The 26,184-nt window shown below is 39.7% G+C and overlaps 1 protein-coding gene across 5 annotated transcripts in view; it reads right to left on the bottom strand.

Moving 5' to 3' along the window:
- Nucleotides 1-26,184, bottom strand: part of RAPGEF2 (Rap guanine nucleotide exchange factor 2) — a 185,304-nt gene that overhangs the window by 127,414 nt on the left and 31,706 nt on the right. For all 5 annotated transcript variants that reach the window (XM_069013592.1, XM_069013589.1, XM_069013591.1 and 2 more), the window contains exon 2: nucleotides 1,122-1,192. In XM_069013592.1, the coding sequence (XP_068869693.1) occupies nucleotides 1,122-1,192 (71 nt within the window). The remainder of the gene's footprint in view (nucleotides 1-1,121; nucleotides 1,193-26,184) is intronic.

The following is a 26,184-nucleotide window of genomic DNA, read 5'->3' as shown; positions in this document are numbered from 1 at the left end:
ATCAACATACCACACAACCATATGTGCAGGCTTTGATCTTTGTAAACAAGTTAACATCAATTCAACTCCAGCTATGCAAAACTTCACGTGCTAGAAGTATTGCACTATATAATAACATAACACATAATATTTTAACTGAATGTGACCGTGGCCTCCTTCCAAAGCAAAAGTAATTACAGAGACTTCTTTGAAGTTAACATTCACATTGCAAAATGTGTCTCAAGCACTTTGGAAGAAAGAAAACCCCGCCTTTTATTTTCTCCGAATTACAGAATATTGGCTTGGGAATGTGGACTCCCACAGAATGACGAAGCAAGAGGCCAGAAATTAGAACCTAAACCAGCATTAATCAAGGCATAGTTGCTTCAGCATCTTCAGATGTGGCAAATGTTGGCAAAGCTCAGGACATAAAACAGCAGTTATTCACCCTCTCTACCCACAGGGCATACAGGAGATGTGCTGGCCTCTTTCTGTAGATGCCAGCCTCACACTAATGCCCAAATACCCTTAGAAACCCCTGCTGTAAAATGATGTAAGCTGTTGTGTGACGACAACTGAAACAATTACTTAAAAATCAAACAAACACAAGTCTTTACCAAAAAAAAATAGGAAGCTCTCGTGGAAGTTTTGACTTGAATTTATTTGTTTCAAATCAAGAAGCTTTTTAATAAAAAAGTGTGGATGACATTTATCAAGTATTATTACTAAATACTATTTGCATGTGTTGTACATAATGTGTCTAAAATTTCGACACAAAAGCAAGCACAAACTGAAACACAAGCTGAAAAACAGATTCTGCTCTCATGATTACTATATTACATAAATGATTTCATCAATATATGGGCTTGTACTCTGTATGTAAAGCATTTATCTCTAGTCCAAAAGTTTGAAAAGAAAACAAATGCATCCATTCTAGGCAGAAATAGGAAGGAACAGATAGAGATACCCTATGCACACATACAAGGAGGAAGAGTTAGGAAAATAAAGAAGGGAAGAGAAGAATGCAGTGGTAGGCAGTTTGAGGTAGGGTACACAAGAGTAGTATATGGTTACCGAAATTACTGTTCCTTTGCCTTGTTAGTGCATTAACATATATGGTTTTTAATGGCAAAGTATCATACCTTAGCTGATGCTCTCTCAGATTAGACAATGCTTCCATTCCATGTAAATATGAATACACAATCTCCAAGTCCTACAAAAATAAGGAAAACATTATTAGTATTCCCAGTTTGGTACAAGCTGTTAAAATGCTGGTTTTAAAAGCATCCAAAGCTCTCTTAACAGGGGTAGTAGGAACACTTCCAGGAGGTTAAAGGAAAACTCAGGAACACCTTTGATTATACTTTGGAACCTCGCATGAGGAAGAATGATAGCATGTCCATGTCAAATACAGAAACCTTTCTGCTTTTGCTGTCATTACTCTATGTCTAGAAAACAAGCCTAGTCCAGAATTACAAAGAACTACTTTGCAACTATCACAGTCCTGCTTTCCAAAAAAACTTTCATTTACTTGGTAAAGCAAAGTCATAAAGGAACCGGTCTTTTCATGTTCAGGGGAAAAGAAAAAAAGTACAACACAGTCTAACAAAATACCCCATTGAACAGAGGTATTTCTAAAATTGTATCCTCTTCAAATGGAAGATAAGCCACAATCTTAAATAAAAAAAAAAAGTTGGCATAAACAGAAAATTATTGGCATGAGACAATAAAAAAAGTCAAATATGATCCTTGTTACAATATGGTGGAGTGTTACATTCAACCGTTGTGGATGTCCAATATCCAGCTGACAAAACATTAATAAAGATATGAAAACAACATCCAAGACTAAAACTTCCTAAAATGCAACTGTGGAAACACTAATGTCAGGCTAGAGGCTTCGCTCAAGTTACACTTAAAATAACTACAGTGCTTAAGAGAAAACTTCAGTGAAGCCAACAACCTCTATTTAGAGTGATTTAACTTTGGCTCATGTATTTCATGCTGTTTCACCATCCTTTTTCTTGTTTTAAAACTTGCTAGTTGAGAGACAAAGTATGATCTATAATTCATTAAAAATCAGTGCAACAGTCCACAACCACTAACTGAGGCTGACAAAGTTGAGAATAAACTAGCACCAACACAACTCTTATAATTTACTGTAAGAAGATGTTTTCAAGTAATGGAATATATCAAAGCTAGAAATTCTTTAAAGATTTGATCACTGTGAAATATTTGTGTATTTAAAATTGCCTAAAAAGTACAGAAATACTTGTTTTCAGACACAATGAAAGAATGCTCTTTGGGCAAAGACAAAGAATTGAAATCACAGAAAGAACTTGAATTTAAGAAAGAAAAAGAAAATCCACTTAAATACATTAAGTGTAGAAATATCCTGTACTTGTTAAAACCATGGTACAGATCAGAAAAGATACCAGGAGTTACACTCAATGGCTAAGGCTAAATAGGTGTCTCTCATTCTCTAACAAAAATGTCTTTTTCTCACAGTGGAAAAGGCAAACATTCCGTTTGAAAAAGCAGAAGGAACGCACAAGCCAAAGTGCTGCAATTTCACTTCAATTCCAGCCCTTCTGTTCCCTTGTCCTCTAGAGGCTTTGGTCCTTCGAAGAAGCAGAGGGCACATCAAAGACAAAAGTAATTATGCATGTATTGGGATGGAGGGGCTTTGCACACAGAGGGTTTTGAAGAGAAAATACAGTAGTTGCTCACCTTTTCACTTTTTTTTCATACTAATAAAAGTGTGTGAAAAGACATGTCTGCTGTAGTCAGTGACCTGCTCACTCGGCAGACAGGCTGGAGGTGAGCAGAGGCTCCCGGGAGCGCTGTGCTGGCGGCAGGGTGAGATGCGAGCCAGACAGTCCCTGTGGCACCGCTGCTGCTCAGCCAGACGTGCCGGACTCCACGGCACAAGCCAACAGCTGCCCTGGGAAGCTGGGAGCGGACCACTGAGGATCGGATGCTCACAGCATCTTACATGGAAAAGAGCCTGGCCAGAAAGGGCTGCTCTAACTCAGTTCCAGCAAGCCTCTCTAACAACAAGCAGAGAAAAAGGGAGAGTAACCTTCTGTCAGCAGCTTGCACGGAGGTTGCTCTGGAGCGGCAGAAACTTTATCTGCTGTAAAGTACTCACAGAAGAATAGAGAACCATTAAGGATGCTAGCTTACAGACCTTAAAGTGGATCGATGGGTACGTAGTTTGTGATGGGAGACACAAACCTAGCGACCAACCCCACAGATGTACAAAGGAGTGATGAACACGGGTTATGTTCCGAGAGAAATGCAGCTGAAGTGACTCAGAGCAGGGGGAATGCATTAAATCAGTGAAGGGAGTCACAGAACCATAGAACAGTTTGGGTTGGAAGGGATGCTAAAGATCATAATTCCAACAACCCTGCCATGGGCAGGGTCTCCTCTCATTAGACAAGGTGGCTCAAAGCCTCATCCAGCCTGGCCTTAAGTCATTCTGACCAATTCCAAAAGCAGAAAAAACAAGGTATGTTTAGAGAATTCTTGTTGGCTTCTTTTAATGAGTAATTCCCTTTCAAAATACAAGCATACTTGTCAAATATTTGCAAATACAACGTCCCAGAGGTGCCCAGATGAGGAACTGCAGATGGTGGAGGTCCTTGACTTAAAAAAAAAAAAACAACAACAACAAAAAAAGGGGGATAAAGAGAGATTTTAAAAAAAAAGAAAACCTCTAAAGAGCTCTAATAAAGGGGAGGGGTGAGGAAAAAACACAGCTAATGAAATTTTTACTCATGCTTCCATCATGGCTGCTGGCTAAAGATATATTATCGCTGAGAGAACTAAGGCGAGGGGCTTTTTTCTCGATTTGAAAAAAAAAAAAAAGCAGCAAGAAAACATTTTAAACCTCAGCTGCCATGCACTGGATGTTTCCAACAAGTACCAAAGTGAGCTGCTGCCCATGCCTTAAGCGGTGTCTTTCCAAAGGCGTCTGGCAGGGAACAGCTCCCTCTAGCACCAAAAGTTTGGCATTGAAATTGCAGTAATAAAAAAACAGCAACACCCCTTTCAATCAACTTCTCCATAATACTGCAAAGTGAAAAACACTACAGTAGAGTCAAAAGAGCAAATATATATTCATATGTGGTCAGCAGGCTCTGGACACTTCCAGTCAGCCTGCAGCATTAAAGAGGAGGAAAGCAATTTAAACAAAAATAAAATCAGAATGTCAAGTTATTGTTGTTAGGTCACGTCAGTTTTCCATTTATCTCAGGAAAAATTATCTGCACTTACTTGGCAAAAAACACTCATTATCGAACACAAATAGCTGTTTCATCTTCTTAATTCAAACTGAATTGACAGAATGCAAGAGTCCTTCAGAAACATCTGTGTCAAATATTGCAATATCCTAAGCAGATTCCAAGTGCTGGAAATGAAACCGTTTCACAAAAATAGCACACACACATAAACCTAGGCATGTGAGCTATGAAAGTTTTTGATTTTGATATTCAAGACACTTGACAAAAGCTAAACTTCTAAATTTCTCAGGAAAAGAACTCTCTCCTTCAAGGACACAACATGCCTAACGCGATTTACGCCGACTAGTCAAGCAAAACCCTTAGAGCAGCAGCTAAATTCAAGCCCCCCGTGACTTACACAGACATTTCTGCCAGTCCGCGGTGTCCCCGAAAGCTGCCTCTAGCTCATGCCCAGGATATACGGGAGCAGGCAGGTGACAGCAGCGCAGAGGCTTCCTCGGACGCTGCTCTTACAGGGCTCGCACCCGAATGGCCACCGGGGGGCAGAGCGAGCCACCGAAACTTCAGGGATCCGCATTCCCTCCAGCTTCTCCCTTCATTGTTCCCAATGTAACTTTGTAAGAGTTTAAACATGTCAAGAGGAAGCATCACTGCTACAACTGGTTAAATATTCTGCTACAGGAAGGACTACTTATCCAAAAGCGCAGAGGAACTACCAGCCTTCTGCTTTCTAGTTTTATCCAGATTTATTATTTAGCAGAATTTAAAGAAAAAAAAAAAAAAAAAAAAAAAAAAAAGGAAAAAGCCATGCAAAGGTTCAGCTGATCTTGCTACACAAAGGTTGTGGCAGCAGTTTGAAGAAAACATCTCAATGGAAACTCCAAACCCAAAAATGAAATGCAAAGCACAAATAAGCGCAGCTTTTAAAGCATGTTTTTATTTAAATGAAAGCTAAAAGACTGAAATCTAATCTATACTTAAATCTGTACTGCAGCCAAAGTCATATGCTTGGGTTGCTGTGTGGGAAGAAGCATGAAATTTGTTTAATTCAGTGTTATTTCTTAATTTGCTTGTTTCTGTGGTGTCGGATGGATCACTTTAAAGTTCTGACTGTACTTTGAAACAAAACAGACACTCAAGTTTTAACATAGCTCAACTTCAATTAGATCTGCAGAAACATACTGGTCTGCAACCTTACCTCTGCTCTCTATGCTAATAAAAATCTGTCTACGTTTACGCCCAGACTTTCTATCCATTTGATTTGTGCTTCAAACATATTTGGCAATGCCAGTTCCACAAACCAGAGAAACCCAAACCAGAATGCTGGCCCCAAATTCATACTAGCTTAATGAAGACATTTTTACTTTATTAACATGACAGAGAGGTGAAAATTACTTATTTTGGACTGAAAAACTTAAACCTCTCTAAAAATTGAGAGCTCACACTGTTTTCAGTCCTGGTTTGCATTAAGGTGTAAAACTACAGGCCAAACATAACCATTCATCCTTGCCACAGTTAAGCAAAATCCTGAGAAATTCATTGTTCTCCAAGTAAGAAATTCACTCATTTCTGTGATGTGGCAAACAAGCAGAGAGTAGCTTTCATCTTAAAATAGTTTGGTGTCTTTCAAATCAAAAGGCAGAAATAAAAAACGAGCTAATTCCTTGATTCACTGTCTTGAAGGATAGGAAAAAAAAAAAAAAAAAAACCCAACAAAAAAAAAACTTTTCAAAGCACCAAATATTCACCTGAGGCTCAAAAAGGTCTGCATGCTGAGCATTCAGTGTGCTTTGAAAGGCTGATCTCTTAAAAATAACCTATCTTTAGTTCACATTCAGACAACCAGCCCAAGAACCAGGCTCCAAGGGGAGGGGGTATACTCACTCCCTATCACATGTGGCCACTCCAGACCACACCCCAAGCCCAAGCTTCACTGCTGTGAGGACAGGAGGTCCCACCTGGTCCCTCCGTGCTGGTCTCCTGCCACCTCCCTGGCCCCAGGGTGAGCACCTGCTCGCAGGGACCCAACTTGGAGCCGCTCACTTGGCAGCATGAGACACGAGCTCCAGTGTCGGGGTAACGGAGGCAAGCGCTCCTGCAGCACGGAGGAGGTGGGACCTACACATCTTTGATGGGTTTCAACAGACCACGAAACTGCTGGCAGGAAGAGGCATTTCTATATGGCTGACTTAACAGTTATTTTAGCTCAGACTGGGACCTCCCCAAATTGTGATGTACTAACAAGAGCAGCAATGCCAAGTTTTTTCTTCTTACTGAGCAGTGAAGCCACAATCCAAACCCAAGTTGCCTCTCTTTCCTTGTAGCCATAGGATCCTGTCTTTTCCCGTTTTTTCACACAGCCAGCACCTGAAATCATATGACTCTCAGCCACTAGGGTAGCTCTACCAAGCACTTACACTCCTTTTTGTTTTTCTTCTACTATTGATTTAGCACTGCCCTGTCTGTCTGCCTGTACTGGCTCACCAAGGCCAAAGCAGTGCCAGCATCACCAAAAGAAAGAGACTGGACTATAGCAACATCAATCCCACCTGGCTTACACAAAAATTTCCATGCCCACAGATGAGCCGTGGCCACTCTCACACAGGTTTGTTCACATCTGGTTCACACTAAAATGCCAGGCTCTCACCCAGGGCAGCTCAGGAGATGACACAAGTCACTGCCCCCTTCAGAGACAGCAAGGTGTGCAGGCAGGGCAGGGCAGGGAACACATCAGCTACCCCAGCCAAACCTCCCTCTGCAGGCAAGACCTGAGGAGGACTAAACACTCACACCTTGAGCTCACATCTTGCAAATACTGACCTGCCAAAAGACAGGAGCAAACCACAAAAACTGACTTCCACAGTGACAGAAAAATGCAGTACTGCTGATACCAAAATCACTGCCATGCACACATGAAGATGAGTATTTCATCTTCACCTCCAGTGTGCCAGCAGTGGAAAAAAACCTGAACATGCTCATAACTGTTGTGCAGGAGCATGCCCAGGTATGTACACACTTATCACTGAGCCATAACGAGATTAAAAAGAAGTATTTGTCATGTGCGGCAAATTTTTAACATTCTTTTTCCTACACCAGGACCTTCAAATTCAGATGGGGAGGCTGCCACATGGGAAGCCTGCCAGTATCCAACCTATTATACTACCAATTTTGGATAGTTTTTTCTTTTTAACTTTACTGTAAGGTACAACATTTCTTTGCAAGCCATTCTTACTTTTGTACATAAAGATCTGTGGCTTAAAATAAACTAAAGCCTAAGTTATTGGAAATAATTTATTGATGCTGAATTGGCAGCTATGTGAAAAGAAATGAAATATTTAAGTGAAATTACATATGTTTAATGGCCCTCATTGGTACTTACATGAACGAAAATTCCATGGGCCATGTTTTAAGGAAGAATACTGGGTTTGTAAATTTACCTGAAAGTTCTGAAAAATCTTACCATCTTAAACCTGTATGCATTTCCACTAACATGCATTATATTCTGAGAAATTCATGACAAAGCATCACTCCACGGCAACCAGGCATGGCTAAGCTTGGGAATTAGCCTTAACCAGAAGGGAGCTTACAGGCCATCCAGCCAACCCAAGCCTTCACTTCCTCTAGGCAGTGGAAAAGAGATATCGTATTGATCTTGTTAAAAGAGTTGTTGACATTCAAAAATTGTTATTTTTAGCTACGCCATGGGGAGGGTGGGGATATTTGTTCTGGGTTATGGGTGGAATTTTTAAACTGGATTAGAAACAGGAGGAACAGGCAATTTTAATCTGGAACTGAAGTACCCATGCATGAAGCTAATCAGGAGCAACTCCAAAACCCCATGAAGAAAAAGGAGAAATCCCATTTTCCTGGGAGTAGTCCCTGAACAGAATAGAACCATGCTTTTCCAAAGACTTAACTGAATTACTGCTTCAATGTCAGACGCTGGAGAAACACCATAGGATCACCGTGAAACAACTGCAGAGAAATATGATGTTTCAGCGGGGTACTGAAATCAGCTTTCCTGTCTTTCAAAGATACTGTATTTCTTTTGTGAATTTATTTTCTTTCTAAAGAGCTTACCTCAAAAGACAATTTCATTACATGCTCATTTTTGCATTTTAGAATTTTTTTTTTCTAATTGAAAGGGTGAAAAAATGAGTTGGAAGGTTCAATGACCCACCCACAAGCAGACTTTTCACACTGTCTTAAGAGTAGTCCAACTGATTCAACATATCCTGCTGGTCATAAAGCTTTCAGCAAAATAAAGAAAAAAAAAAAAATTAAGACATTCATTATTATAACCATCCCAGAAGATGACGCAATGAACGTGGAAAGGGTAGACGGGAAATTAAAGCCTGCCATGCCATAGAAGTCCACGAGCAAACTAATGAGCAGAGGAAATTGCAGGGTAGTGCAGAGCATTTCTTTTCTGCTTTCTGGACTCTCAGAAGTCAGACAATTAAATGCTTAACACAAAAGCCCAAGTTCCATAGTCAGAAATCCAAAGGTTGATCCTATGTCCAAATGAAAGCAAAACAGTTCCAACACAAAAGATCTTTCCTACTGACAGCATAGTCCATAATTATAAAAGGCACTTCAGTTATTCACTATTAAAAATATATGTAGTTGTCTTTCTGCATCTTTTTAATATTTACTACCAATAGTCGGAGGTTTGTATTAAAGCTGTTAAATCCATTTTCACATTCATTGCACAAATATTCACATATTTTGTCGCAAAGGGTCTTTTTTTAATGCTAAGGAGAGTCACAAGTTGTTTTGCGATACGGTTATTTGTCCCACGTTTTTTATTAGCTATATGAAATAACACCCCGTATCCTATTAAACAAAAATCAATCTTGCACTAACAAACAGATCAGCTACTAAACATGGTGGTACTTATTTTTAAACAACTACTTGTAGCAGAGATCAATTCTACTTAAGTTTATTCAAATACAGAGTACTATAATGATTGGCAGCTTTCAATTAAAAAAATATTTCTTTTTTCAAAAATCAGGGACAAAACAGGGGAAAATGAAGTGATACACAAATGTCCTGGAGTTAGCAGCCAAAAAGTAACTCCTAGTTGGCACGGAGTTGTGATGGCAGAAGCACTTTAAAGGACATCTGCCTAGATATCAACATCAGGAACAACCAAGGTGGCCAGGAAAAGAAGACCATGGTGCATCAGGTAAGGTTGCCTTCCAAAAGTAGGGTTAATAGTTAGATGTGCTTAGAGGATTCCCCAAAAGAGCTGTGAGAGCAAGATTAAGCTATGACAGTTCTCAGATACTTTAGTTGTGGGTTTTGATGGTTTTTTTAAGAGTGCTTAATTAGTCTACAGGTTTCAAAGCAGGCAGGTTAATATCCACGATACCAGTTTATGCACAAAGACTACAGTTCACACAACCTAGGAATAACTAAGCCAGTCAAAAAACTTGCCATGAAGGAGGTACATCACTACAAACTTGACCTAGAAGAAACCTTCATACACTCTCCATTATGGTGGCCAATCTGTTTTCTGAAAAACATTAAGCTTCTGTAAGGCCTGGGGCCTGGTACTTCAACATCACAGCCACAGCTACACAGTATTCCTTCTTCAAATGCATCGTTAGAAGTGTTGCAATCATTAGAAAAATCCCAACCTACAGTCCGTAGCACACTGGTATTCATGGTGGATGAACACGTGGTGGATGGACCAGATGTGTTAAATGGGGCAAGTACTACAAATCACGAGCAAAAGTCACAGTGACATAGAAGAGGTGCTATTCATCAACTGATACGTGGTAATTGCTCCTGTGAGCAGTTTAAAGTTTCCATTGTGAACAAACTGTAAATTCAGTACCAGGATAAGGCAGAAATGTGCCTGAACTGATGAAGAGGTAACCCAGTAAGTCACCTCTGCACAATCACCTGCAATCATCTGTCTGCATGTGAAGCTGTAACAGTCCAGACTGCTCACATTTATCCAAGCTTCTCAGACACAACTGCATTTCACCTTGCTTTTCAAACAAGACCTTGGAACAAACCTCCTTGTGCTGTTGGGAAGGAGCAGCCCAGAAATGAAATGGGGGTTTCAGCACTGTCCCAAGTGCTAAATGTCATCACGCTCCACCCTCTGGTTCATGCATTTTTTCCCTTGCCAACCAAAACCAAACAAATCCTAAAACTACCCTGAAACACAAGCTCCACCCTCCGGTCAAGAAAAATCAGTTCCCAGGCACAATTCAATCCCAACCCAGCCAGCAATACACTCACTTCAGAACCACCCAGAGCATCAGGGCCACCTCCACTTTGTAAACTGCAGTTTTCTAGAAGCCCGTGATGCCAGGGGAGACCCTGATCGCTCCTCCAGAGGTTACTTGTCACACACCACTGAGCTGGGCTTAAGCATTGAGGCGCTCCAAGCTGCAGCTCCTGGCTTACTACCATGACAACTCACATCCAGAAATAAAGGAACCCGCACGCGTTGAGAACTGTGCTCTGCCAGAACTTACTACAAAAATATCTCAGTAGTACTATAATCAACAGAAAATACAGTGACTTGTTTTCTGTGGCTGACTTACAATCATTTTATATTGCTGGCTTACAACCAACCAAAGCAAAAACACTAAACAAACAAAACAAAAATAAAGTTCCCCTTTCCAACCACAAAGGCAACAGCAGGTATTTGCTGAAGTAAAACTGCACTATTTCTTTTTGCTTTTGAGAGTTTGGGGGTTTTTTATGGGAAGTAATGTTGCTCAGTTTCTTTATGAATTAAAAGAAAAAGATACAATAAAATCATAAGAGAGAGAAAATATTGTACCACAACTAATTTCAAAAGTTTATATTCCAACATACATCCTTTATACTCATGATTTTTAAAAAAGCATTAAGAATCATTTAGATGGATAGAATTTTCCCAGAAGTTAAACACACAAGATAGCCAAGAGCCACGTTCTTTTTTTTTTTCAGCATATGAATTTCCAGCACATTTCAGAGCACTGCTTCCAAGAGATATAAATCTTACTTGAAGCATCAACAGTAGGTCACATGAAATTTATTCCCAGGCTATCAGACAAATGATCACACTAAAGTACATATTTGCATGTCAAATCATTCCTCACCCAAAAATTAATCTCAAAAGCTACTGGTGGTCATATACTTCCAGAGCTAGCATTACTCCTCTGTGTAAAGGAGGCAAACAGAAAACTAAAGTACCAAAGTACTTTCCACAGAGTAATAATCAAGCCTGAATTTATTTCTTAGGTCAGGTATTTTCTAAAACAGAAATGTTATAATTTAATAACTTTAAATTATTATCTTTTAGGGTTGTTTTTTGAGGTTTTTTGTTGTTTTGGGTTTTTTTTTATTTCCTATAAGCAATGGTAGAATTCTGAGAGGGACATAAGTTTTGGGTTTGTTTTTTTAAGTATTACTCAGGGTTGAATCAATTTCCATATTTCAGATGCGTTTACTGGGGACACTGCCCTGATCTGACTTCAGCACCCACGAGGCAAAACCATCAGGAACAGCACAGAAGTTTAAAGAATACAAGAGAAGTCACACAGTGAAACTTCTTTCTGCCAGCCCCTAAATATCCCTTCTGGAGGGAACAAACCATTCAGCTAGTTTGGCTGTACAGTTAAACCGTAGGAGAGAATCTGAAACCACCCTTCTCAAATATCCCCCATTAGCAGCTGTAGATAGCTCTTCCTCAGCTCTTTGAAATCCTTTTCATCTCATCACACCTGCTGAAGGCATCCACCAAATCCAAATCCACTTCTATGCATCCGACATCTCAACTCAACACCAAGACCTAACACCTATACTGTTTGTCAAATAGCCAGCTCGATGCCTTAAAACACTGCATTTGTACCAAAGATTACAGAGTTGGTTACACAGAAATGATTTTCACTCACTATCACACACAAGATTCTGAAAAGGCTGGAATCTGTGAATTAAGCTGATCTGCCACTTACTCTGTTCCCTGACTTGGCTGGCACTGTATTTTCAATAACTCTACTAACAACCATAATGAGACAGACATTGCCAGTTATTTTTTTGTGACCAGGGACTTCCTAGTTAAGAACGCAAGGCATCACAATACCAGTGACTGCTCTAGGCTGGCCTACAAAGCATCTCCCGAACTAGAGTTTAATTTCTATGAACCGCTAGGGAGGCATGTGGCTGCCATGTCACAGCTGAATTTTATTTATTTACCCAAGTTCAAAAACGTCCCTCCATTTGTTATACTCGTTTCTTTCCCCCACCAGCCCCAACAAAGACGGACATTTACAAATCAGCAGGTGGTGAAGCCTCCAAAGGACCAAAAGCAAGTGTTGTGGGATTGAGAAACCAAACACACCGACACATGAAAACCCTGTCCACAGGACAACAGCAGGCAGCCTCTCAGAATCTTAATCCAACCCATATTAAAGGGAAAGAGGTTTTTCCATAGTCTTTCCAGAGCAGGACCATATGTCACATGCTTTGCTCAGTGCAAGTTAAACACGTGTTAGAGATACAACACTGAACTCCTCTTGTATAATAAAATACACACCCTTGGTTTCATAACGGAGCATTTTGGCCTAGTTCTTAAGCATCATTTTTCATAAACTTTTAAACCAATTCTTGATATTGGTTTAAAAACGTACCGGTTGATTTGCAAACTAATTTAGACTGAGCATATGACAGCCATCGATTTACCAAATCTTAACAAGATACTGCTTATCAACTCCTGAGCAAAGGACATTTGTTCTTAAACCAAGTGCATACCTTCACAGCAGCTTAAAATCATGTGTTGTCTCCAAAATCAGACATTAAAGGTATGCACATTCCTCATCAGAGATTACTGCTTATCTCCTGAGTCTGACGACCGGCTTTTAACATTAAAAACAACTCCAAACAGAGCTCAGGTAAGGCATGGCAGTGAAATATCACACCCCTCCCAAAAGCATTCAGATGGACAATAGGCACAATCTGTGCCATCAGAACACCACATTCAGTGGCAAGAAGTCCTTGTAATTAGGAACTCAACTTTAAGCAGGTTTGAGCACCACATCAGTATCTAAGCATTCCTAAAACTGTGCTAATAAATATGATCAAGCTGCTAGCACAGCCCTCGAATGTCCTAAAACATGGAAGAAACAAACATCTTCCCACGTTTTCTCCCAAGTTTCACACAAGAACACAGGAGTGACAAACGCGATTTCAAATAGCAGTGAGCCTTTCCTAAAGATACAATGGCCTTTGATGATGCTGGATGACAAAAAAATTGGGATACCCACGCGGAAGCACTGCCATCCCCTCCAGGAGCCAGACAAGTGCTAGCCAGGAGCCTTACTGCAGCAGCATCTGCTGGGATATGTGGATGCACCATGCTCACCAGCGATTCCGAGCTTTAGGCAGGGAGGAAGAGGGATGATCAGTGACAGTGTGACTAACAGCAGAGGACTCCTACAAAGGCTGGCCGTGGTGACTGAGGCAAATTGGCTGCCGAGGGCTGGAAGGGCGAGGCACAAGGACACCACACCTATGGTGTTCAGCGCGAGGAACCCAAATTCAGGCAGGCTTATTATTAGCTCTGGCCTCCATGGCTGTCTGTAGGTACCAATAGAGCTAATTATTGTTTCTGCTCCCCAGCCCCACATGGAAGGGCTCATTAAATCAGGAGTCAGGCAATACCCACAACAGCCTCCACTACATTTAGACAGCACTTCTCTGCTGGAGAAATAAGCCACAGAAACCCTGGAGAGTGAGATGCAGAAGGCAGATCCACAGGGAGTCGGCTCAGGAGCAACAGAACTGGATCAAAACTAGCTCTGTGGAAATCCAAGGTGCTTTCTGCATCCTGTCCACTGCCCCCAGGTCCAAAAATAAAGCCCAGTAGTTACTCACACCATCCCTGCATCATCACAAGCTTTCCTCAGAGTGTGCCTGCTACCTCTCAACTAAAGCATCCTGCAGGACCTGACCTCTCTTTGAAAAATCATCACAGCACATGTAAACTGACAGGGAAGTCAGGTTTTTGTCATCTTTTTCCTATTAAGAAAACATTCTCAGTTACATTTAACACAGATCATGATTATTATTTCTAGTGTCACACATCAAGGAGTGGCTTGTCTGACAGATTTTATCTATTTATTGTGCAAGTGGCCAGCAGTCTCAGACAAATTATCTAGTTCAAGAAACAGTAGTCAGACTGCAGACTTTTCATCCACAACATGATACAAACAAGTGTTTTCTGATTATAAAGTCATTGTTTCTACACACAAGATCCATGCATTACAGCTGAGGGCTTCTGACAAAGGTTTTACCTTGTCACATTAGCCCCTCCACCTTACCTCCCTCACCAGCAGTCTTAACCCATTTCTAAAGTTTGACTTTTTCAGAAAGACGTGAGGTTTTTGGCTCCTTCGTAAAACTATCAATCACTGTAGACTGGCAAACACATCTACCATTTGCTTTTTCCTCATCCTTAATTCGAAGAAATCATTTTATTTCTAATGGATTCCCTTCTATAGTTTCAGTAATACTAGCATTTAGCCCCAACAGGCAGACACAGAGTTGATGGTCAGCATAGAAATGAATAAGAGGTCTCAAAGCAGCTGCTAGAGAGAAAGCAGCCCTAAAGAAACTACCAGGGGAGGAAAGAACTTGTCACCTCTCTTGGCAGTCTCAGATACTAGAAAAAGTCTGAATGAAAGCAGCAGCAGCTCCAAGACCCCACACATTTAATGGTGAGCCAAATCCTGCAAAATCTGGTAAAAGTTCTACGGAGTTTCCAGCTGTACTTTCAACTAAAGCTTTTTGGCACTTGTGAAGGTACAAAAGGCAGCCAGGAGCTCTAGAACAAGCACATAAGCTGGACGTGTCCATGAAAACAACCAGCAATGCAATGATTTTCTTGTAAATTTTGTAAATACTTTATGTCTGTTCTCAGATAGGGGACCCTGCAGCTTCAATTAGCTCAGCTGGTTAGAGTTTGATGCTAATAATGCCAAGGTTATGAGTTTGATCCCCATATGGGCCATTCACTTAAGAGTTGGACTCAATGATCCTTGTGAGTCCCTTCCAACTCAAAATATTCTGATTCCTTCCCTTCTGTACTTTGAGTGCAGAACACCAAGACTGCACTGCTTATGCTTTACATTTATCCTTCCTCATCTGAATGAACTGAAAATAAGGCAAGATTTGGCTATGGATCACTGTCACAAATAACAGATTTAAGCTATCTGCAGTTTGACTCCACTTTGGCCAAACACTATTTGCTCACTTACATTTAGTGTACGCACTGGCACAAAACCTGCCTTGCATGCAGTTTGGGGGAACCTGTGCTCACAAGTGCCCTGCTAAATTAAAATTCTGCCCTGGAGGATTGGGAAGACCTTTTTGCAACCTCCCAGCGACCGCTTGATGATTGCAAGCTATGTACTGATGCAGCACATGTACTATGTGCTCTCTTCTGCCAGCTCTGCTCGGGTGGGTACTGTACAGATGAAAGACCACGCTGACAGACAGAGACAGTTGCTCCTCCAGTTTCAACAGCAAGTTTTGCCAGAGGAGATTCCCCAGGGTTACAGTCATGATTTAGCTGGCTCTGCACAGTTGTCTAACCCAGGGGTCAAGGTCCACACTTTTTTTACCATTGACTTGCACTTCCCTTTCTGCTTCTTTTTTTCTTGTTTTGTTTTTTTAGGACTCAAGAGTTAATTTATAAGTCAAGAAGAGCAAATGTCTTGGTTTGTATTTTGGGGGTTTTTTTGGGAGGGGGTTAATCACTGAAATACTACATTTTAGTATATGAAGAAGTCATAGATATCTAACCTTAAATTACAGAGCAGTTTCCTTCCAAGGATATTTTGATTTTCTTTCCCACGGCATGTGACAAGACTCTAAGCTCAAGCCTTAATGCAAGAACACATACTCTCTGAAATTATTAACTTGCACTGTGAGCTTACAGAAGGTACCAGCTGAGTAAGAAGTAAGAGGGTGGCTATTTGAGGTTAGCTATTTACTAGGTTAAGGTTACAGTCACACACAGGGCACATATGGAGCACAGTTAGTCACAGAATTATATGAAAAGACCATTTGCCCTTTAGGGAACCAGCTGATAATTCCAGGCAGTTCAGGGTCAACAAGATATCCTTTACTGTATCAGGGGGGATGGTGGAGGTGTTGGGCAGGGCGCTCCTTTGGTATCTGGGGGAATGGTCACAACTGTGAGGGTGCGGGGAGGGGACAGGACAATACTTGGCTCAGGCTACTCTAAGAAAGCCTGCAGCTTTCTTCATTCTGTGCTTTCTGGAAATAGTTTTCTGGAGTTACTTCAAAGATATGAAGTGTTTGGGGAATTAACTACATCATTCTGATGTTTTAAACAGCGGAATAAAGGACTTTCTGAGCAGCACTGTTGTACAACAGATCCTCAAGCATTTCTCCTTTTGAAGGTTTGGCAATAGCTGATCACCTTGTGGCATTGGTATGGTCTTACTTGGTAACTGGGAATTTATCTAAGGCCAACTGGTCTTATTTTTGCTGCAAGTTATTTAGAATTCCCAAGGGACAGGGGAATAAAAACAAATACTGCATTCAATACTGATCCAGAGACGTAACCAAAGAAAAAAGCACAAGTCACAGTAATAAACTTGTAGAGTTGCTGTACATCTGATTTCAGAGACTTTTCAAAAGTTACTTATAATTCTCTTCTTCATTCACTTATACCTAGGAAGTCTTGAAAAAAAAATTTTTGCAGAAGAAATCTGACCAGAATTACAAAGGTTTATCAGCAAAGAAAACCTGAGTTTAAGCTTAATTTTACATGCTGTCAAGAAAAAGAAATTAGTACTATGCTAACAGCTTTACAGGAACTGATGAAACTTGCAAACCTGATCTGAAGTCAGAATATAATTCAGAGAAATTAGATAGTAAGAGCTAAAGTTATTAACAAACAAGTCTTTCAAAGGTACATATCAAAAAAGTGATTCAAGGACCCCATCTTTTATTACAATATATTTATTCTTTTGATTGAAGAAAGAAGGCTTTTGTACACATCCTGTATATATCTCCTTTTTTGTCACTTATGAGTCCACTAGCTAGTTTTAAATTTATCTGACAGCAGGGAAGATTTACAACAGAGAGAAATAATGAAGAATTTCAAATAAACCAAAAGCAACAACCTTAAGGGCAGAGAATCACAAGGAAGGCACAAGCTGGGAACATCAAACACTTGAAAACACAAATATTTACACAGATTCTTAAACTCACAGAATAACTCTTTAAATATTAATAAAACCCAAACCTGTAAAGTACTTCACACCAACACAAATTATCTGAAACAGAAGATCAGCTTTTCCAGGCTTTCTAAATTAAAGTTAATATTTAAGACAAAGTTTTCCTTAGTCCAGTAACTGAAAGTGAGTTCTACATTAGCAAATCAGAGCATCCTACTTGCTTTCAAGTTACGAATACACTTTTGTATGTTAGAAATAAAAGGTGACCTCAAGAAAACTGGAGCTTTGCTAGTTTTTAAATAAACACAGCTTATCCAAATTCTCAGATCTTACAAAAAAAAAGCAATGCTTAGATCTATGATAGGTAACATTTTGCCCAACAAACAATGAAAGGACTAGCCCAAGCTCTCACTGTTGGCTCTCATGGTGAGCTGGCAGAGAGCTCAGGGAGGGAGGAGCTGGAGAAGCTGGAGCATTTGGCAATGGAAGTCCAGGAAGTCAGTATCTGGCTGTCTGACAAGACAATTTTCTGGCTGTAATCTCATTCTCTTAAGCAAATTAAAATGACAAAAAATGCTCTCATTGCCCTTCTGGTTAATAGCATTTCATTCATCTGAACAGCCTGCTGTTTGAATCCTTAATTCAACTATTACCAAGAATAAATTTTATTTCTGACCTCAAGCCAGCAGAGGAAAGTCTCAGAATTCCCTCACAACACTGAGATGGCCCACGTAAATCCAACTTAACTCCCGGAAAGTGCTTTGTTGGTGAGTGCATGCTTTACTGAAAACAACAACACGCATCACATATGGAAAAAGGGTTACGCGTAGACCGTTTACACAATGAACACAATAATCCTGACCAAGCAGCATCACACAAAACTTTTCTTCTATTCTCTATTCACTCGACACCAAAAAGCACCCTAAAATAGTCTGAAGCAATGGTAAAACGTTGAAAATTAAATAAATGGAAGCAATATACTGAAATAGTCTTGCAACAAAACATACACAAGATTTCCTCACAAGAAGTATTCCACTGCCCCTGGTGCCAACGTGTTTCTCCAGAATGCTGCATTAATAAAAGGTTATGAGGAGGAAAATCAAAAAAGCCCTTTTGACAAGTATAAACTCTCAGCAAGAAGAGACCATGTGATTGTCTGACGTCCTAGGCACCATTCAACAAGAATCGCGTTACTGTAGAAATACGTTTTGACTTTATTAAAGTTTTTGATTTAGCCTTGCTGTAGCTCACAGTTTACAAGCAACCACAGTGAAGTGTCAGAAGATGCAATGAAGTGCCTGCACTTTTAAAAAGAAGTCTGTATTTTTTTCTTTTAATGTCTCCTACATGAACATTTCAACACCAAATCCTGCAGTTAATATGGTTTTAGAAGGTTCTGCCTCAGGTCACTATCTTGAAAAAACTCCTTAGATATTGATAAGCTTTTTATGCAACATGAAAAGCAAAAGTAACCACATAATACATTTGGTTGTTTCCTACTTCACCATTACAACACCCAAAAAAAAACAGTAACCATTTTGAGACCAAGCACAAAGATGTCCTAATTACTGGAAATCCCTCAACAAACCTAAGCAGCAGAGCAAGATTAATAGTCACAAGACCCAGAGATTAATCTATTTACCAAAGAATCTGTGGAACAAAACAGTCTAATACTAAGATTACTGAAGCTAGATTTTCAACAGGATAAGGGTCAAGAGACCTAAATACTGCAAAATATCTCCCTAATAATGACTTCTTATAAAACTAAAAGTATGTTCCAGAAGAAAAAGATATTACCTTGATGACTTCCATTTAAAAAGTCTAACTAAACAAACAAAAGTCTCTAGATTAATTAAGTCAAGAGCCAAAATTACTATAAACACATTACAACGTAAGCCAAGTAACAAGCTGACCAGTAAAATAAATCCTTTGTTTTTAATTACCTTTAAAGTACAAGAATGGATGCCAAAAGTTTAAAAAAAAGAAAAAAAAAAAAAAGCCTTACTCAACTCCCACCCTCTTCCCCATAAAAAAATCCTCTATGTTGGAACAGCATAACCATCAGTACTGAACAGCATAACCAATCAGTAAACTAAAGCCAACATTTAATTGATAATAGGGGAAAAAAGGTTTAAAACTTCAGTCTTTCAAATCCCAGTTCAATGAAAGGTGGTACAGGGAAATTCAATAACCCAGAACCTGCAACAAGACAATTCAAACTAGAAATTTCAAGGCTATTGGAGTGTTTGTTGTTTTTCTTGTAAACTGTTTAAAAACACTGTCATCTTAGCAAAGAATTCAGCAAATTTTATTGCTTACACCAGGACAGATGGCTTTCAAAAGACAAACTGGCTGTAAGCTACATGTATGCTACAAAAGACACCAGAATTCTTGTATGTTGGCTGATGTTTCCACACTTAATTATTTAGTCAGAGACTTCCACTTACACAGATTTCAAAGGTATGTCCTTTAAAAAAAGAGTATTTCACAAAATGGACCTTAAACCAACCTATCACTGTTGTCACTTGAGTTTGCACTAAAGAAATAAATGCTCACTCCTAGTGACCCATCATCCTACAGTAACATTTACCAATTTGTATTTTTTTAAATTTGCACAGCATGAACTATATGGGAAACACCTTACAGCTCCTAAGAGCACGTGCTGTGCGAGGGGAGAACACGCTGCACTGAGCTGCGTTCTGTGCTTCACAGTCTTCGGTCTTTACACGGAACACCTGACTGAAGTGGGACCGAAAAAGACATCCTGGCTGCTCATCCACAGACTTCCAGGGACCTGTAATAAAGCTCAGACTTTCCTCAGCCTGGGAGAGCTCTCCCACAAAGACAGAAATCATTCCTTCCTTAGGACATCCAACAGAGGGGAAAAATGAAGACGACAACAGAGAGATTAATTCCCAAATTCCCCCTAAATTCCATGCTACAGATTCAGAGGTCAGCCAGCTGGTCCCAGAGGAGCATTTCCTAGCTGAAAACTGTACCACCAGACAGTGCCACCCACTCCCCACTGCGGTCTTAGCAACTGCCTGCCCCAGTGACCCGGAGAGGCACCTGTACCTGACTGCACACCGGGGCACCCCTGGCACATAACCCACCTGGGGGAGTGGGGAAGGAAGAACAGGTTCAGTGGTGGCAAAGGAGTGTAACAGGGCAGGGATTTTTCCCTACAAACTGAACTTATTCAATGTTCAGGTCTCAGCCACCAGAAATTGCAGGCCTGTGGAAACTGGTTTTTTTTTAATGAGCCAAATGCTAAATATGATATAAGAATCCATGAGTAAACTCTAGGCTATCCTATAGCTTACACTGTCAGCACTGATAACTTCTTCCTTTACACCTAACTAAAGAGCAAATTGCATCAGCCACATCTTCCATTCCTTTTTGTGTTAAATAATTATCTTTAATAGTTCTTTTACAGTAGGCCTTCATTTTCCCACAGTCTCATTAACCAGGAGACTCGAAAACAATAGGTCTTCTTGCACGCAAAGACAGAGGATGCAGCTGCTTCCATCTATAAATAAGATGTTGTTGTATCAGATATGACTGCTATTGTTTCAGCAGCCCATCAGTTACATGAGAAGATTAGAAGTAAGGGTCAAGGTGTATTTTTTTCCTTTCTTTGAATTGACAGGACCACTAGCTTAAAAAAAAAAAAAAAAAAAAAAAAAAGGACCAAAAAGGTGAACAGAAGAGAAATGCCATAATTTATACAAGTCACTTCTCATATTCTCCAGGTTCTTGACATAAGACAAACCTGAACTGTAATACAGAAACCACTGAACAGTGGAACTAGCTTTGTATTTTAATAATAATTTATGAGATTACAGAGGTGTCATATACTGCACATCTAGTGATACTTTAAAAACACCTGTGGGAAAACGTAAATCTGAGCTTTTATTATGATTTTTGCAGTTGGAAGGCCTATCTGTACATATTGACTTGTATTTTAGTCATACCTCAGATTTTCAAGGAGGACACAGAAGAAGCATAGTGTAAAAGCCTATATTACCCATCAACTGAGATAGCAGTTTAGGAACATTTTATTAGGAACACGGGTTTAAGATGGGTTCCACATATACCACACTCCAATCCAATCTGCAGGCACCCAGAACTTTAAGCCTGCTCCTGAGTGACGAAAAGAACAAGGGAGAGAAGATGAGGGAAGCACAAGGAAATCCAAGTGCCTTCAGTACCAGTTTGTGAAACAGCATCTCAAGGAGACAAGGATGGATCCCACGGTCATGAGTAGTAAAGGATTCACATACAAAGGGAAAAAGGAGAAAGCCACTTCCCACCCTTACCAGATAATAAAACTTCACTGACCCATTGTCAAAGATTTCCTCTCTGATGTACCTTTTTCTTGTGATGACACCAATTACATTAAGCTGTCCCACCCACTAATCCAAATTAGCACCACCGTAAGTTAAACCACATTAGAAATACTTAGATATTTCATCAGTGCCTTTTATAAAAGTATAATTTTTTTCTTGAGAAAGTGTATTAAGGTAACAGTACTGCACTGGCTACACAGTACACCCACCACTGGGATTTGGCTGCTCCATGTGTTACCCTGAAGCTATTGGTGACAGAAGACAGTTCTGCTTTGGAAGAATAGCAACACTCCTTAAAAATCTCGTACACCTCGCCAAAATGTCTTCTAGCTCCCTCTTCCCAGCAGCTCCTACCAGCCAGGCTACTACAGTAGGGGTGCACCCCAAACCTACAGAGAAACCTCAACCCTCAGACAAAAATGATACCATCTTTCATTATACATCTAGAACACACAGTCAGCCAGGCAGGCAATTAAATTCCAAGCTGGTTCCAAATTCAGGGACACCTGAGCTGAAAAATACTGTACCTGTCCCACACAGCCTAAATTTAAGATATATATGATACATCTTTCTAGATGTATATAAGGAAGACAGATAAACAGATATTCCTGACAAGCCATATACAACCTTTGATGGTTTTTTCTGTACTAGGCTTCATATCACTGCAGCAAATTTGACATAAGTTTTCAGTCTTCTTCATGGATTTGAAAGGTTGGCATGCCCCCAGAAACATGGTGGCAGCAGCAAGAGAGAAAAAAATCAACTAAAAATGGGGGTAGGGAGAAGAATTTTCAGAAGCACTTGAGGCAGAAACAAGCGTTGCAGTCAGAACAAAAACTGTAAGCAATTCTGACTAAGAAGCACAACCAAACAGACCCAGTATGTGCTCATAATTTAGTGAATTCATAAATATAGGAACAACAGCTCTGAACACAATTCTGTTTTGCTTTTTAATCTCAAAAGTTTACACGCGTTATGTTGTAACTTTCTCCTTTGTGCTTGCTAGCAGGAAACCCCTATTTTCACACCCAATAGTGCCAGAAGCTTCCAGCATCAATTAGTGACTGTGTTTAGCAGAAGAATGTGACTTCCATCAACAGTAACAAAGTGACACTCGGTATTCACCAAGTGCTTTACACTATTCTTCAGATAACTGACTTGCTTGTTTTTATTAAAGAGAAACATTAAAGGCTGTTAACAGCAAGTTGTGCTGCCTGCACACATACTCATCCCTCTAACAAAAGTTCAAACAGAGGAACAAGCCTAGATTCAAAATTAAACTCTGCACCAATTCACACAGCCACAGATTACTGATGATCTACTGCCCTTTTAGTCACAGCTAAAACCCTCTGAAAAATCCTTTTTGTGCTGAATCACACAATCTACAAACATCTGGAACTATCATAAAAAAAATCCTATTTGAAAACAGGCTAAGTCACTCAAGGGCTTCTAAGAGGGCATGCTATATGCACATCATACAACACAGAATTATTTAAGTTCTCAAACCGTTTTTCAGAAAGGAGTATATTTTTCCAATTCTTCTTGAAAAAAATATTATTGTAGTATCCATTAAAGGATTTCAATGACTTTCACAGCTTGCAGATACATCAACAGTATACAGTAGCTATACAAGCTCATCAGCTAGACAGCTTGTAGCCAAACATTAACTTTTACAACCACGTGATAAGAGTCTTTCCATTAGAAAGTTATCTTAACACAATACTTATTTGCCACTTATCTTTTTTCCTGAAAAAAAAGTGTTCTTATTTTTGGAAAAAGCCCTGGACAAGGTTTCAAAAGTACATCTTTAATAATGTTGTTTGCTTGTTCTCCCAATGGCCCATCACACACATTTCACCGATAAAGAAAAGATGCTCCAGCAAACAAAGAACACTACAAAGCTGACGAAGCGTCATCCACTATAAAACAACAGAGGTATTTTTCTGGTTTCAGATCAAGTTGACTGAAGTTGTATTAGACCAAAGGAAAAAAAATATTATTGCTTTAGCATATGCTCAAAGCACAGCAATAGTATAGTGGGTCTACTTTAAATGAATACCAGAGAAGTTATTGCAGCACTAAGATTATAATCTGAATTAGGAACCATACACAACGTGACTGAACTGAGTACCTAGAAGGTCTTTTGTAAAACGGCTCCCTGCAACAAGGCCATGCAACATTCTCCTTAGAAATAAATATTTCAGGCTGTCCAAATGTATAGCTGCCAGGTGACTTCTGGATAGATTTTAATGCAGGTATTTCTTGTGTTCCAGTACAAAGCAGCTCTTCCTCCTCCAGTTTTTTTTTTCTCCTACTCCAACCAGTATAAGCATAAAACAGGCAAAGCCATGTATCCTATACACGGAGGTTGCTTTGTTATGTATGAGCTACGGGCAAAAGAAAGCAGCGCTGTAATAGCCACTTACAATAGAGAGCATAATTGGAGCAAGTCAGCTGCAGCACGAACACAAAGGCACGGGGGTAAAAGGAAGCACCTTCCTTACTGCACAAGGAAATATCACCTCCTTCCCAGCAAAACAAACTCTGCAGAAGAACAGCTATAGCAGCACAACCCATCCGAGCGCTTCCGCCACAGCAAAGACAGGATTATGAAAGATCATGAACTGTACTGTTCTCCCTACTTTATTTCCCAAAGGTATCACAGTACCAGCAAATTAAAGGAGCTTTCCTTCCTCCTCTCCTCTGCATGGCTCCCAACCCCCAAGGACTTGCTACACAAACGTTTATGTAGCCTTTTACATTTATATAATTTTATTGATTCAGCTTTGGAAAAAGTCACATACTACTTCATTGTCTTACAAATAGCACCAACATTTAAGGTCAAATTTACTTTGTACTTGTATCTGAGATTTGAATGCTGAAATGGTGCAGAGAATATACAGATGATTACTAGCCCTATAGCCTTTCACTGGATTTGTGGTCAATGAATAAGCATTTGCAATTTCTGTATTTTCTGTACAGTTAACAATAGCTGCACACTGAATGGTTATTGTCTCTGAGGATGAAAATGAAAACTTGCTATTCCTGAATGAGAACAAAAAACTGCCTCTTTCTTTCCTTGTCTATGAAAATATTTATTTCCTTTTTGGTTTGGTTTTTTTTTGTTTTTTTTTTTGGTTGTTTTTTTTTTTTTTGAGCAGTAAAGGCACTATCTCCTAAATGGACTTTTGTAGATCTTCAAATTTAAATTTTCCCACTCATCTCCTGGAACACAGACTTGCAAGTGCAAAATTTTGGAATTTTAATTTAGTGTTATTTTGCAGAAGCACACTCTGAGAAATTGCTTGACAAAGGTGTTTAACATCCTCCATAAAAAGGAAATCTTGCTCAACTAATTAAAGGTTTTGCACTCAACCTAGAACCCTAAGAATTACAGATACATTACATTCATTTTATTAAATGAGACTAGGTAGGTTCATTATCTTTAGTATGAAGTGCTTGAACATTCTTCAGTTTCTTTAAGAATAACCATAATTTTAACAAGCAACTCGTACATTGTTTTTCTTTATACAATTACCAGATGAATTGGGGAAAAAAGTAAGTCATTTTACACAAAATTGAGTATTTGTGTGAACAAGTGTACACTTTTCTCCTTATCTGGAATCACCAATACTTAGCCTGCAGCATTTGCTATATGACAGTTTGCCCATATGTTCTAGATAACAACAGTTTTGAAAAAAACACTGATACAATCAATGCAGCCTTCTCAAAAATTTCATCTACTACCACCCAAGGCATATACAGATGCAATTTGATCATTTATTTATCCCTCAGAAGAAAGGAAGGAGTTTATTGGAGACCAAGAACAAAATGAGACACATGGCTTTCACGTCTCTATTTTGGCAAAATCTCCTTTCACGCAACATGTGTTCACATCCATTTGCAGATGTTTCAGTGCTCAGACATTACCAATGCAGCTTCAGTACTCATTCTGTTATACTAATGTCTTAAAAAAGTGACAACAAATCTTGACAGGTGTTTTTGAAAAATGTGCCTTTACTACCTTCCCACACTCCTCAGAACTCATCTCTCTTTCTTTGCCTAAGCAGCTCCTCAACAGTAGCCACAGTTTGTCACCTGGATGTGACAGAAAGTAGTATCATCATAAATCAAATAGAGCTGAAAATTGCAAAGCAAACTAAACATCCAAAGCTTCTTCAAGCACCTTAGTAGAGAGTAAAGAAAGAATCACAGAATCATAGAACGGTTTGCAGATGAAAGGGACCTTAACATCTAGTTCCAACCCCTCTGCCATGGACAGGGACCAGCAAGACCAGCTCTATCCAACCTGGCCTTGAATACTTTGAGGGATGGGGCATCCACTACTTCTCTGGCAACCTGTCTCAGTGCCCCGGCACCCTCACAGTATAGTATTTT

The sequence above is a fragment of the Aphelocoma coerulescens genome, chromosome 4 (assembly GCF_041296385.1).
Source record: "Aphelocoma coerulescens isolate FSJ_1873_10779 chromosome 4, UR_Acoe_1.0, whole genome shotgun sequence".
Classification (NCBI taxonomy): Eukaryota; Metazoa; Chordata; class Aves; order Passeriformes; family Corvidae; genus Aphelocoma; species Aphelocoma coerulescens.
This window is presented reverse-complemented; position numbering and strand designations above follow the sequence as displayed.